The sequence below is a fragment of the Mesoplodon mirus genome, assembly GCF_964341445.2.
Source record: "Mesoplodon mirus genome assembly, chromosome: 5".
NCBI lineage: Eukaryota > Metazoa > Chordata > Mammalia > Artiodactyla > Ziphiidae > Mesoplodon > Mesoplodon mirus.
This window is the reverse complement of record NC_138980.1, coordinates 122,081,738-122,097,382: the sequence shown is the minus strand read 5'-3', so window position 1 is coordinate 122,097,382 and position 15,645 is coordinate 122,081,738. Positions and strand designations below refer to the sequence as shown.

The 15,645-nt window shown below is 37.8% G+C and overlaps 1 protein-coding gene across 1 annotated transcript in view; it reads left to right on the top strand.

Annotated features, from left to right (window-relative positions):
- The window catches only part of SCAMP1 (secretory carrier membrane protein 1), a 109,675-nt gene extending 98,973 nt beyond the window's left edge, over positions 1-10,702 (top strand). The window contains exon 9 of the mRNA XM_082620318.1: positions 7,349-10,702. Coding sequence (XP_082476444.1) covers positions 7,349-7,513 — 165 coding nt within the window. The 3' untranslated portion in view covers positions 7,514-10,702. The remainder of the gene's footprint in view (positions 1-7,348) is intronic.
- The last annotated feature ends 4,943 nt before the right edge of the window (positions 10,703-15,645 follow it).

The following is a 15,645-nucleotide window of genomic DNA, read 5'->3' as shown; positions in this document are numbered from 1 at the left end:
CCTTTTTCCATCCCCTCACTTTCAGTCCGTGTGTGTTACTTCAGGTCTAAAGTGAGTCTCTTGTAGACGGCATATATATGAATCTTGTTTTTGTATTCATTTAGCCACTCTATGTCTTTTGATTGGAGCATTTAGTCCATTTACATTTAAAGTAATGACTGTTAGGTTATGTATTTATTGGCATTTTGTTAATTGTTTTTTGGGTTATTTTTTGTAGTTCTTTTTTCTTTCTTTTGCTCTCTCCCTTGTGATTTGATGACTATCTTTACTGTTATGTTTGGATTCCTTTCTTTTGTGTGTGTATCAATTATAGACTTCTGGTTTGTTGTTACCATAAGGTTTATATATAGCAGTCTGTGTGTGTGTGTGTGTGTGTGTGTGTGTGTGTGTGTGTGTATGATTATTTTAAGTTGCTGATCTCTTAAAGTTTGAACACATTTTAACAACCCTGCATTTTTACTCCACCCTGCCACATTTACAGTTTTTGACATCGTATTTTACATCTTATTTTGAGTATCCCTTAGCTACTTATTGTGGATATAGATAGTTTTTCTACCTTTTATTATTATTATTTTTAAAATATTTATTTGGTTGCACCAGGTCTTAGTTGCAGCAGGCAGGCTCCCTAGTTGTGGCTCACGGCCTGCCTAGTTGCGGCTTGCTGGCTCCTTTTAGTTGCGGCATGTGGGCTCCTTAGTTCGGCAGGCAGGCTCCCCAGTTGCAGCTTGCCGGCTCCTTAGTTGTGGCTCGCTGGCTCCTTAGTTGTGGCATGCATGTGGGATCTAGTTCCCCAACCAGGGATCAAACCCAGGCCCCCTGCATTGGGAGCACAGAGTCCCAACTACTGCACCACCAGGGAAGTCCAAAATTTTCTACTTTTGTCTTTTAAGCTTTCTACTAGCTTTATAAGTGGTTAATTTACTACCTTTACTGTTTGTTTTTTCTTTGCCAATGAGAGTTTTCCTTTTGTAATTTTCATATTTCTAGTAGTAGCCTTTTCTGCTTTGAGAAGTCTCTTTAACATTTCTTATAAATCTGGTTTTGTGGTGCTGAACTCTTAGCTTTTGCATGTCTGTAAAACTTTTGATCTTTCCTTCAAACTGGAAGGAAAGCTTTGCTGAGTAGTCTTCTTGGTTGTAGGTTTTTTTTCCATTCATCACTTTAAATATATTGTGCCACTCCCTCTGGCCTGCAGAGTTTCTCCTGAAAAGTCAGGTAATAGCCTTATGGGAGTTTCCTTGTATGTAACTTGTTTCTTTTCCCTTGCTGCTTTTAATATTCTCTCTTTATCTTTAACTTTTGCTATTTTAATTACAGTGTGTCTTAATGTGATCCTCTTTGGGTTGATCCTGTTTGGAGCTCTCTGTACTTCCTTGACCTGGATGTCTATTTCCTTTCCCAGGTTAGGGAAGTTTTCAGCTATTATGTCTTCAAATATGTTCTCTGTCCCTTTTTCTCTCTTCTCCTTCTGGGACCTCTATAAAGTGAATGTTAGTACACTTGATGTTGTTTTGGAGGTCTCTTAAACTGTCCTCATTTTTAAAAATTCTTTTTTCTGTTCAGTTTGAGTGATTCCACTGCTCTCTCTTCCTGTTCTCTGATCTGTTCCTCTGTATCATCTAGCCTACTGTTGATTCCTTCTAGTGTGGTTTTAATTTCAGTTATTGTATTCTTCAACTCTGTTTGGTTCTTCTTTGTATTTTCTTTTCTTTTCTTTTTTTTTTGCGGTACGCAGGCCTCTCACTGCTGTGGCCTCTCCCATTGCGGAGCACAGGCTCCGGATGCACAGGCTCAGCAGCCATGGCTCACGGGTCCAGCCACTCCGCAGCATGTGGGATCTTCCCGGACCAGGTCACAAACCTGCGTCCCCTGCATCAGCAGGCAGACTCTCAACCACTGCGCCACCAAGGAAGCCCCTTCTTTGTATTTTCTAACTCTTTGTTAATCTTCTCACTATGTTCATCCATTCTTCTCCTGAGTTCTTTAAGCATCCTTATGATCATTACCTTAAATTCTTTATTGTGTAGATTGCCTGCTTCCACTTCACTTAGTTCTTCCTTTGGGGTTTTATCTTGTTCCTTTGTTTGGAACATATTCCTCTGTCACCTCATTTTGGCTCATTCACTGTTTTCATTTTTCTGTATTTGGTAGGCTTGTTATATTTCCTGATCTTGGAGAAGTGGCCTTATGTAGGAAATGTCCTATGTGTCCCAGCAGTGCACTCCCCTCTGGTCACCAGAGCTATATGCTCTGGGATTGCCCCATAGATAGGTTGCATGGGCCCTTTTGTTATGGTATGCTGACTACTGTGGGCAATCTGGTAGGCATGGCTAGCCCCTGGTCTGGTTGGTTGCTATGCCCTGCCTTATGTAGAGGCTGCCGGCCACTGATGGGCCAGGCCGTGTCATGAGGTGGCTGGTTACAGAGCCCCAGGGGGTCCCAGGGCTAGTTCTGGCACACTACTAGGTGGAGCTGGGTCTCATGTTGGCTGGTTTGTATGCTAGGTGTCCCAGATCCCATGTTGGCCTGCTGGTGGGTGGGGCCAGTTCCTGACATAACTGTCTGCCATGTCCATGGTGCCTTGAAGCTGGTGTTGGCTTTCTTTTGGGTGTGATTGGGGCCCAAGGGGTCCCAGGGCTGGTGACTGCCCACTGGTGCATGAGGCTGAGTCATGGGGCTGGTGCTGGCCCAGTGGTGAATATAGGCAGGTCCTGCGGTCTCTGGTTGCAGAACCAGGGCATCCTGAAGCTAGGGTCAGCCTGTTTGTGGATGGGGATGGGACATAGTGGGGTCCCAGGGCTAGTGCTGGCTCACTGGTGGGTGGACCCAGGTTCTGGGGTTTCTGGCTGCATGACCCTGGAGATCTGGGGATTGATGTTGGCCAGTGGTTTATGGGGCTGGGTTTTGGGTTAGCTGGGGGCTCTGGGGATCCTAAGGCTGCTGGTCTGCTGGTGGGTCAGGCTGTGTCCACCTGTTAGTAGCTTTGCCTGAGGTGTCCCAGTTCTGGTACTGACAGGTTGGTGGGTGGGACCAGGTCCCGGCCCTTGTAAGAAGGAGGATTCCAAAATGGCACTTTCTATCACCAGTGCCCTTGTGGTGACCTGAGCTCCCCAAATTGGACACTGAGCTCCCCAAATTGGCTGCCACCAGCATCTGTGTCCCCAAGGTGAGTTTCAGTTGCCTCCTGTGTCTGCAGGAGGCTGTTCAAGTGGGTCTGACCCAGGCTTCTTTCAAATTACTGCTTCTGCCCTGTGTCTCAGAGCAGGTAGCATTTTGTGCATGCCCTTTAAAAGTGAAGTCTGGGGCCTCCCTGGTGGCGCAGTGGTTGAGAGTCCGCCTGCCGATGCAGGGAATACGGGTTTGTGCCCCGGTCTGGGAGGATCCCATATGCCGCGGAGCGGCTGGGCCCGTGAGCCATGGCCGCTGGGCCTGCGCATCCGGAGCCTGTGCTCCGCAACGGGGGAGGCCACAACAGTGAGAGGCCCGCATACCGCAAAAAAAAAAAAAAAGTGAAGTCTGTTCCTACAGCCCTCTGGCTCTCCTGGAAGCAAACCTTGCTGGTCTTCAAAGCCAGACGTTCTGGGGGCTCACCTTCCCAGTGGAGGAGCCCAATGTGGGGCTCGAACACCTCACTTCTCAGGGAGAATCTCTGTGATTCTAATTATCCTTCCGTTTGTGGATCGCCCACCCAGGGGTTTAGGCCTTGACTGTACTGCATCTCTGCCCCTACTACCTGTCTTATTGTGCTTCCTTCTGTATAACTTTAGTTTTAGTAGATCTTTTCTGCTAGTCTTCAGGTCTTTCTCATCAATAGTTGCTCTGTAAATAGCTGTAAGTTTGGGTGCCCGTGGGAGGAGGTGAGCTCAGGGTCTTCCTACTCTGCCATCCAAAAGCATGATTTCTTGATATGGTGTTCTGGAAGCATTAATGGAAACAATACATTTGGATTATTTTGTTTAAATAAAGTACCATGGTTTTTAATTTCCATAGTAAATAATATTTTGTGTGTCATTCAACCACATTGTACACTAAGATATTTTTGAAGATACATTAAGGAATCAGGATTCTTTTCTGGAGTTGTGTCTTGGCTGTGACACTTTTGCAGATATTTTAAAGTTAATTTTAATTTTTATTAGTCTAACACATTTACATAATTCTCATTTGATCCTCAGGAAAACTCTGAGAGACAAATAGGACAAGAAATATTCTTGTTGTATGAGAAGTAAACTTGAGGTTTTGAGTGGTGTCCAGCCCTGCAGAAAGTAGTGGAATCACTAGGTACCAAATCTAGTGTCCTTTCTGTGGTACTTCTAGGACTAAATATGTAGGTTAGTGCAATTCTCATAAGTAGAAGAGATAGCAAGTATTTAAGTTGTTTAGTTTTTGCTTTTTAATTACACTGTTTTATCTTAAAACTATCTCCCTGATTTCTTAAGGAGTGTGTTATCAATAGATATCAGTAGATATCACTGAAACATAACAGGGAAATGGTCAGCTTTTTGAGATGTTGATCCTTGTAAGTAGCCCATCATCTTGCTGGGACACTGAAATGAAGAATCACCCCTTTCACATGGATATCGTGGATCTAATGCAGTATTTGAGCATTGTGCACTGAATACATATGCAGTCTTTTCCCTCTAGGTGGCTCTCTGGGTTTATATAGATTTAGACTATTGAGAAATGTATTATTCCTACCTTTATTTTACCTCTCTGCTCTGTGGGGCTATGAATTACATTTTAAGTAATTAAACCATGAAGTTCATGAATACATAACATCAGCCACTCAATTTAATACAAATTTGAAAAAAGGAATAAATTAGAAAGATGTTTGTTAATTACATGCCCATAAATTGGGGTGGGGGGAAGGGGGAGAGACAGACAAGTTAACCTGTAATTACTTTGCACTGTGGCTAGGTCTAGTAAGTAAAGAAGGTTTATTAGATTTCTATAATACACTTAATTTGTAGGATCTAATCATATGTACTCATTGTGAGATAAATTTCTTGAACATAGGCGTAGTAATTTATCTGTATCTTTAATTTTTTATTTTAAAAACTTGGTTTGGAAAGGGAATAAAAAATATACTTATGGTAGTGCTGTGGTACTAAAAGAATTTTAAGGTTCACCAGTATATGTACTTGTCAATGATCCCTTTTTCTCCCTGACCCTTATTTTCTCTCTCTTTTTTTAAATTTGCACTTTATTTATTATTATTTTTTGGCTGTGTTGGGTCTTCATTGCTAAGCGTGGGCATCTCATTGCGGTGGCTTCTCTTTGTTGTGGAGCACAGGCTCTAGGCGCATGGGCTTTAGTAGTTGTGGCACACGGGCTCAGTAGTTGTGGTTCGCAGGCTCTAGAGCGCAGCAGGCTCAGTAGTTGTGGCACATGGGCTTAGCTGCTCCGTGGCATGTGGGATCTTCCCGGACCAGGGCTTAAACCCATGTCCCCTGCATTGGCAGGCGGATTCTTAACCACTGCGCCACCAGGGAAGTCCCTCTCTCTGACCTTTATTCTTTTTTTTGGTTGCACTGGGTCTTAGTTGTGGCACGCAAGATCTTTAGTTGTGGCATGTGGGATCTTTTAGTTGCAGCATGCAGGATCTTTGTAGCGGCATTCAGGATCTTTAGTTGCGGCATGCAGGATCTTTTAGTTGCAGCATGTGGGATCTTTAGTTGCGGCATGCAGGATCTAATTCCCTGACCAGGGATTGAACCCCGGACCCCTGCATTGGGAGTGTGGAGTCTTAACCATTGGACCGCCAGGGAAGTCCCTTTCCCTGACCCTTTAATTCTTTGATCCATAGTAATATGGCATTTGCTTTCGCTACTGTGTATCAGAAGAACTTGGGACTTTGACCCCTTATTTTCCCTGACAGCTCTTCATTCCTTAATTGCTTTCTTCCCTTGGCATCTGTGAAAAGGTCCCTGGTTTTACTCATTCCTCTCTTAATCATTTCTTGTTGTTATGGGTACCTCTTAAATATTGGTGTCTAAACAGGCTTCGGTACTTGATTTTCTTCTCTTTCTACTTTATGTGTTATCTCTCTGTGGACAGTTTCATTACGTCAGAGTTGTAGCTACCATTATGTGCCATTGGTTTCCAAGTCCATGTCTCTAGCCCATTCCTCTCTACCTCCAAACCAAATTTTCACCTGTCTGCTGGGGCAGGCTTAGAGTAGGTATTCAACAAACATTTGTGCAATGGATGAATGTTTAGAACTTAGCGTCTACTCTTCCCCCAAACTAACGTATCCTCTGTATTCTCTCTTTGTGAAACAACTTCCCAGTATCTAAACTTGACTTGAAAGTACTTGACTCCTACTTTTCCTCACTCCACACTTAACTCCACAATTAACCAGTTCCTACGTATTTAGGTTTGGGAAAAGGGCTGACTTGGGTGTACTGCCCCCATCCTCCAAACCTACTTGGATGACATTCTAGTCAGGCTTCTAATTTAGACCTAATCACAATGCAGTGTAATTACAAGTTCACTTTTCTGTCTCATCTTTCCTTTTCATCTTTTTTCCTCATCTTTCATACCCCCAAGTTTGTAGGTATGTAATAAGTAAATATCAATATTTGTCCTAATGTGCCTTGTTATTTCCTTTCTCAAATTTGTATTAGATGGAGTGGCTGATGTTATGGATTGATGTGCTTCATAGTTTATGCATCTTCGAGAGAGATGCTAACAGAAAGAGTATTTTTGAACCCTGCTCATAAAAATCTAAGATGTGAGTGATGAATCAGTATGGACAGATATTGCTCAGAAGTGTTTCTTCTTAAATCCTTTAGGACTTGACCATACACAAAAACATAAATAGTATTCAGAGTGAATTATCTTTAAGGACACACATATTGCTCGCTACATTAAATGATAAAACGATACCATTTGATACAATAGGGGCAGTGGTGTGTATGTAGCCAACATAGAAATAGGTAAGGTATTATTTTTTTGGAATTGTCTAGGGTAGTAAATTAATGTATTTAAGTCAGAATGTCTCCTGTTATGTTTAAAGCATTCTTTTGTAAGGCTGTAATATCTTAATTAGGTACAGTGGAAAACATAGCTTTGTGCATTTGGTTAAGAAGTCATTTTTTATATTATTTTTGGTTTGGCATAGGCATAATTATCTCTTCTGCATTGGAGATAAAAGGGAAAAATCTATTTTAAGAAAATATTTACAAACAATGTCGTGTGCCACTGTGGTGGCTGATGTTCTTGATCTTAGGAATCCTGCCTAGAATCTAGTGTTTTTATCTCTGAGTCATGTTGGGATTACTTGAAGAGCTATTGGTAATGAACGCATAGATGACCACGCACCTTCTCCCACTTTTCTGTGCCTCTGTAGGTACATGGACTGTACCGCACAACAGGTGCTAGTTTTGAGAAGGCCCAACAAGAGTTTGCAACAGGTGTGATGTCCAACAGAACTGTCCAGACTGCAGCTGCAAATGCAGCTTCAACCGCAGCAACTAGTGCGGCTCAGAGCGCTTTCAAGGGTAACCAAATTTAGAGTCTTCAGACAATACATTGTTACCTTCTGACTGTACTGTTTTCTCCACTTACTGTATTCTATCCATATTTTTTTTGTTCAAAACACAGTACACACAGCACGTGTATTTCCTAATCACTTGTGCATGGGCTAAAACCAGAAAAACTTCCTTGTCCTATCATTTACCTGATAGTTTCTTAATATTTCAGTGCCCCTTGCAAAAAAAAAAAAAGTTACATGTGACATAAATATTCTCCATATTTTTGGGGGGATGAATGTTCAGCGAATTATTTCAGTGGTGACACACTGAAATTCACATGGCACTTATGGTTAAAAATGCACTTAGTACTTGCTGCAGTCATTCTTTCAAGAGTCAGACGTAAGGATTACACATTGGAGCAGTAAAGCAATGCTTCATTCCTTTTCCTTATTTATATTGAAAGAAATAGGACATCAGAGACTTAGGGATTTTGTAATTGGCTTGCTTTTTAGCAGTTTCAGTCACCAGTGAAGAGCCTGTGTACATTTCATGGTAGATAATGTAAATTTTATCTTTCTATTTTCTTTTTTTAGAGTAGTTGATATTTTGATAATCAAGCTCTGATCTTGCATGGTCACCATGTTTCTTAAAAGAATTAGTATTTTGGGTTATGCACTGCTTATGGTTGCAGGATTGGGGAGTTGTTTATAGAATCATAGAAATGATTTTCTGTAATACTTTCTTCTAAATAAAAATTCACTGGGGTGCAATACGAGGATATAATATAATATGCAGTGCATTATCCAAAAGAAAAGGTAGATAATTGATGGAATAGAATGTAGTGATGATAATACCTTTTTGTTTTTAATTTTCAGTATTCATATCATAGTAAAATATTACTGTATGGAAACTTTGGTATGTTCTTGTGGCTACTCTTTTTAATTGAACTGAGATTGTGTTTGGCAGCTCTTTTCTGGGGTATGTGTGTGTAATTTTTAACAGAGGTATTAAAGTCTAGCCTAACTCCATGTCCAAAAAGAACATAACAGTATTTAAGAAATTTTTCTTTTAGCCTCTCATGTCTAGTTGGCATTAAAAATAAAAAGACCCTGGCACTTCACATATACTTGAATCCCTAACGCACCTCAGTCTTTGAATTTTTGAGACAGACTGAATACATTAAAATTTGTAGCAACAGAAAAAATAAAACATTTAACTTGCATCAAGCAAGAAAATACAGATACAGTTGAATGCATTAATTATGGATATAATCATGTTAAAATTATTACCATGCAGCACAGAACTTCATCCTTATAGTATACTTGGGTTGAAACTTTGAGTCATTTTTAATAATTGATTAAATGACTTAAAGACATTTGGAAAGTCACGATACTGTTGTTTTGGAAGTCATTAGCTAACCTAAAAGATTGCAGAATAATAAGTATTCAACTTGATTTTGACAAGTAAGGGTGCTCTATTAGATTATATTATTTGAGACTAAAAAATTGGCTGGGTGTAAATGGTTAAATCACTTTTATTCTTCCCCCCAAATCTGGAGTTAAAATGAGTTTCATGCTGGGGGTAGGATGGTGAGTTCTCACTATTTATGAAAGAAGCTTTGTGTGATACTAGATATAACACGGATCCAACCAGATGGTGTTTACATTTGATTTATTCGGGACTTTGTTGAAGTAATATACTTGGAAGATATTTCTTTTATTCTGATGAAAGTAGGATTCAGAGTATGAATTTAAAGCTGTTTTTATGAATATTTCTCATCAGTGATAATCTCTACTTACTTTCTCAACCAAATAAGCCAGTTTAAGATTTTTAGAGTCTATAATCTTACTGAAAATCTGTCTCATCAGTATGCTTTGTTGAGTGTGGATTTTACAAACATTCAAAACATTAACCACAAAATACAGCAGAAGTACTTATGTCTGTCATTAATTCATCTCTTAAGTTCCTTTTGTTTTTCTTTAAACTGCAAAATGAAAACTTTATCATAGAGACTTTTGAAAAATCCTGAGATACTTTCCTTCAAGAATTAGGAATGCTTCTCTCTATTCTGTAGAAATCCTCTATTGCTAAATAGCAAAGAATAATTACAACCAACTGTACCTTTTTTTGTTTGGGTGGGGGAAATGTTTTAAATTCCAGTTATTTGGGTTAATACAAGCTTATAAGAGAAAAATGTTTTTTTAAAAACATAAATGCATTAAAATGATGGCACTGCTTAACAGTTTAAGGTAGAGGGGTTTTTAATTCTTATAATCTCTATTCTCTTAACAATAATTATTAGTAAATAGTCACATTTGCACTCAGTAGAAGATTGGCACTTGTTAGTGTTTTATATTTAATATTAGCATTACCCAGTATCTCAGTCATGAAATGGTCTTCACATTGTAAGTATCCATGTCACTTTTCAGTTGGTAATGTTAAGTTTTGGCTATTTTATTTCAAACTAAAGTTTGAACACTGGAAAATCATTGCTCAGTGGTTTTTAATTTGGGACTTGGATTATTTATCTAGGGATGTTTGTATATTTTGTCAACGAGTAATATTGCGCTGCCATTACGGTGACTGTCATGGTTCTGCATAAACGCCCTCCATCTGTCCCTCTAATGTTGCATGTTTTCAGTGGTTTGGAAGTTTTGTATATTTATTGTATTAACACAGAGTGTCATAAAATAAAATGCTGTTTACTGGATGTTTGTTTGTATAGTTTTAAATACTGTATTAGCACTTCAGAGGCAGAAATTATGCTGAGGGCCTAATGTATATAGAAATAACCACATTTAATTTTTAAAAAATAATTTGTGTATAATTCTATCACGTGCTACTAAACAAAATAAGTAATATAAAAGACTTAGTTAAAAACTCTTAGCAACATAAAATGACAATTTTTCTGTTGCTTTGGACCTTTGTAGGTAGTAGAACATGAGGTTCACTCATTAAATATTTTGACCACTTTAAGGTCAAAATACACAGACTGTCTAGCAGTTAGTGAGATTTAAAATGGAAAACCTGTTTTGTGGCCCAGATTTTTCCTTGTAGGTTAACATGGATGCCTCTGTACTAGTATTGTATTGATTCGATTGAACTTGTGTTCTGTTTTCTAGCCTCACTACCTGTTGTTGTTTTATGTACTGATGAAAGTACAAATTTGTGTATTGTTGGATTTTTCACTTGGCTATCTAAAGAGGATATAAAAATATAGTCTAAAATAATGTTCATGGTGAATCTTATTTGAGAAATACATGTTAAATTAAAATAGGAACAGCATTTTCAGTTTTCTGGGTGTTACCTAAAAGTGAGCTTGAATTTTCATTGGATACAGTCCTTCTATAAATCATGTTGAGATAATGTATGGTTTGCATTTTAGAGGGGGTTTATGTTTAATTAAGTTTCTTAGTTTCTGTAAGTCATTTGTAGTACTATAATGCTTATACAGTTATTACTTTATCTTTTTCTGAAAACAGTGACATTAGCATCTAATTTTATATGTTTATTGGTAAAAATGTACGTTTAGACTGTTTATATACAGAATTTGTTACATTTTTTTGTGCAACTTTCCCTTATTAGAATGACAGTGGCCATCACGCACCATTTCACTGTATCTCCTTCCATTTTATCCTTAAGGTAAATGTTTAGAGGAATTTGTTGATTCCATGTGGTTAAGAACTTTAGGGGGGAAATAAAAGCAGTTAATGTAAAAATAATTGAGGATGGTTAAAATCTACACTTCGATAGATTTTCAAGTACCATAGTATAAATTTATTTAGAGTAGAATAATATGTTTTAAAACACTAGAGTTGTTTTAAATACTTGTTTATTAAACTAAAAGATTGTATCTCAGTGGTTAAATATTATGGAAAGTGAAGTATTTCTACTAGAATTTTAGGGTACATTATACAAAACAGCATGCTTTTTGTAAGGATGGGTGTTTTTAAACCTTATTTTAAGGTTTTATCACAGTCTACAGAAAGATAGGAAGGAATCTGTAGAAAATTTCTAAGCCAGCCAGGCATTGCCACTAATCTATCCTAGATATATAGATATCTTTAATTTGAAGATTCCAGGAAAATAGGGAAAGGTTCCCTTCTAGTGTTCTTACCCTTCCTGTAGGTTTCATATTTACAATTTAACTTTGTGGTTTTGGTAAGACAAAGCCTTCAACTTGGAGAATTTTCATTGGCACTGTTCATGTTTTCAAATGGCAGGGGACATGGGAGCCAGTATGTAACAATGCAGCAAGTGTTAAATTTTAAGTTTATCCAAATCTTGATTTATTTTTCAGCTTATAACTTTCTGGGCTTGGCATGGCTGATGGTGTAGTTAAAATCCTTCTGCCACTAAAACCCATTTTATCTTTTTTCTACTGGGGACAGAAAGTCGTTAATCCTCTTGTGCCTAGTAGTGTTTCATATACTTGTATAAGATTACTCTGAATATTATCCTGTCTACATTTAAACAGTTGAATCTGTAGAATCATAGCCTGCAAATTTTATTTTTTAACTCTTGTTTCTAGCACTTAGCTGTAATCCTAGAGTTCCTCCAGAACTCTTTAAAAATTTTGTGGGCCAGTGATTCTCAAGATAAATCATGGTTGTGTGTAGCTGTTACTATTGGCAATTTATAGTATTCTTCAGGTGCTTGGGGGTGAGGAAAAAAGATGCTCCGAATAACTTTTTTATCTGGTGGTGACAGTGGTTCCTACAATATTATAGTCTCCTATACAGAAACTGAGCCCACTGGGCATACATATCCCTCCAAGCAATTTTTTTTTCCAGTATGAAAAATATATATCTGTTGTAGAAATATTGAAAAGTATGGAAAATGATAAATGAGAAAATAAAGACAATATGTAATTTTATCATCTAGAGATACCACTGCTAATGTTTATTGTATTTTTTCCATTTTTTTCTATACATACATTTTATACAGTTAAGGGATATAAACAATGTGAACTTTTATCCTGTTTTTCCCTCACTTAGCATTATATCATAATGACCTGATAGTTTAGCTTTAAAAATTAACTTATTTAGTTTATAAAATTACATTTCATATAAATTATAAAAAATATTTACAGCAAAAGGAGGTAAAGTTGCTTATAATTTTACACCCATAAATAACTACTGTTAAAATTTGGTTCATATCTTTCTGTTAATTTCCTAGGAAGACAATTTTTTCCCTAATATTAAGAAATGAGATTTCCTTCTACATCCTTGTAATAGATCCTTTGGGGATGGCTTATCTAGCTCTCACAAGCCCCATTTCTTTGGGCCCCTGAAGACCACATTGGTACTGGATGTCATCTAGCTATAGTGGAGTCATGCGTGGCTCATTAAATTTTTACTCTGAATGTAGATTTGTCTGGAATTATACTGTTCCAGAATTGGGACATGTGGATAGCCATATTCTGCCAAGACTTCAGAAGAGTTACTAGAAAGCTGATCTGTAATGAAAGTGAAGAATGAAGCAGACATGCAAAAACAAGTAGGATGAAGGACATAGAAAAGATCTTAACAGCTTTCTATTTCCTGTATGAGGCCTGACTGTTCACCCATATTTCATTATTTGGATATTACATTCTCCAAGTAAAATTCTTACTCTTTTCTCTTTGAGCTATCTTGAGTTGGTTTCCTATTACTTTTTACTAGAGAATTTTAACTAACACAATGGTTTGTAATCTTTTTTTCAATGATGATATAAATATGTGGAATTTTTCTATTTCTGTAACATTAGTAGCTGTATAGCTACCTTTATATACATGTATCATATATTATTTTTCAAAGTCCTGTTATTCCTTTAGGTTCTGAATTTCGGTTATTATAAATGATATAATTAAATTAATATCATTAATAATTAATATAATATAGTCAAGGGATATATTGTTGCTAAATTTGGGGCCCAAGTTTGTGTTCTTTCCTTGGACAAGTTGTTGGGTCAAAGCGTAAGTATATATTTTAAGATCTTTGATGTGCATTGCCAGATGGCTGTCCAGAAAATTGTACCAATTTGTGCCTCCATCTGCAGGAGCAGGGCCTCTTTATTTACACTCTACCAGGATTGGATGTTCCTTTTCTAAAAAGGCTTTGCCATCAACAAGTTTGACAAATAATCAGGAGGTTTTCTGAGCATTCTGGTTTTCCAGAGATGATGGGATCACCTGACACTACATTTTTATTTTTTAGTTTTGCTAAATAGGAGTGACCATGTATCTTGTGTCCACAGGGAAATCTTCCACTTCCTGAAAGCACTAAGCTAGATGATTAGTACAGGATGGAAAAAATTGGTGCCCTCAGGTAGCCAATCCATTGAGCCTCTCTAGGTAAAACTGGACTGTGTTTTTTTTGGTTTTTTTTGGTTTTTTTTGGCTGTGCTGGGTCATTGTTGTGGCGCACGGGCTTCTCTAGTTGTGGCATGTGGGCTCTCTAGTTGTGGCACGCAGGCTCAGTAGTTGCGGTGTGCAAGCTTAGTTGCCCCACGGCATGTGGGATCTTAGTTCCCTGACCAGGGATCCAACCCACATCCCCTGCGTTTGAAGGCAGATTCTTAACCACTGGACTGCCAGGGAAGTCCCAAAACTAGATTGGTTTTAACCAATTGGTTATTTTTCACAATTTTTAGAACAACTCTTAATTTTTAAGATCAACTCCAAATGATATCAGTCTGGACAGAAGATTATTTTAATTTTCTTCTAATAATAACTTATACTTATTGGGGACTTACTGTATATCAGAGACTATACTAAACACTTCACATACATCACTTAATCCTCACACCAAACCTATGGTGGTGTTTCTATTATTGGCCCCATTTTTATAGAGGAATAGGAAATTATCCCAGTCACTTAGTGAGTGGTGGTGATGGGCTAGGGAGAGGCAGCTAGACCAATGTCCCGTGACTCTTGCCAAGCATGGGGTTGCTTCTGCCACATGGTGTCACCTCTCTCCAATTCTCTCTTTCTTTTTCATCCTTCCACATTTCCAGTAATTTATATCCATCCTTTAGGGACAGTGGGCCCTAGAAAAAATTCAGTAATCAAGAAAAAAGTTACAACGTTTATTTTTGAAATCTCCAGACCAAGGCCTAGCTCCACACGTGTGGGTAAGTACCTGCTGCCTGCTCTTCACAGCAGTGCTAACTTACTAAATGGTCTTTGGCATTTGTGTGTATGTTTGGAGAAACTTTAGTTGAAAACAAATCCTTATTTAATTATTAGATTGGCTATGAAGAAAATAGGCCTCTTACGTAATCATAATAGCTGCTTATCCTGGATGAGAGATTATTAATTTATTTTATAATTTATTTTTTAATTTAAGTATAGTTGATTTACAATGTTGTGTTAATTTCTGCTGTGCAGCAAAGTGACTCAATTATACACACATATACAGTCTTTTTTATTTTATTTTCCATTATGGTTTATCCCAGGATATTAAATATAGTTCCCTGTGCTGTACAGTAGGACCTCGTTGTAAAGAGATTATTTATTATAAGAAAACAAAACTGTCATTTTTTTTACCACTGTCATATACTTGATGAATTTTTAGTTTCTGTTTTCAGGATTGAGCAAATTGGTACGTATGTTCTCATCTTGAAAAGTTAGGAAAAATTACCAGGTTTTTCTCTGAAAGGGAGCAGCGTTTTCATCAGTTGTCATCTTATGGTGCGGTCTTTTTTGGAGTTGAACTTGGAGGTTATTCTAAGAGTTTACTATGCAGAGATGTTGGTGTCCCCTGGGGGTTTGTGTTATATTTGCCTTCTCATCCAGTACATTCTTGGTAGAAAGAAACTACAGCTGTTTGAGAATGTAGACTTTGGTGTCAAACCTGTATTTGAGCTTTGGCTTACTAGCTTTTTAATGTGGGGCAAATTACTTAACCTCAGTTAAGTTGCTTGGGTGATAGTTAATGTATCTATAAAATGAGGATAATAATCATTTCTACTCATAGGGTTTTGATGAATAAATGAATTAAAAGAAGTGCTTATTAGCTCAGTACCTGCACAGGAAAAGTGCATAATGGTTAAAAATTCTTATTGTCTGTCCATGTGTATTGAAGACTCTCAGATCTCTATCTCCAAGCTGGTCTTCTCTCCATGGTATATTCCTAGCCGCACACAGGACTTTACCATTGGCAGCCTAAGCTGAAGCTTAACACCTTCACTG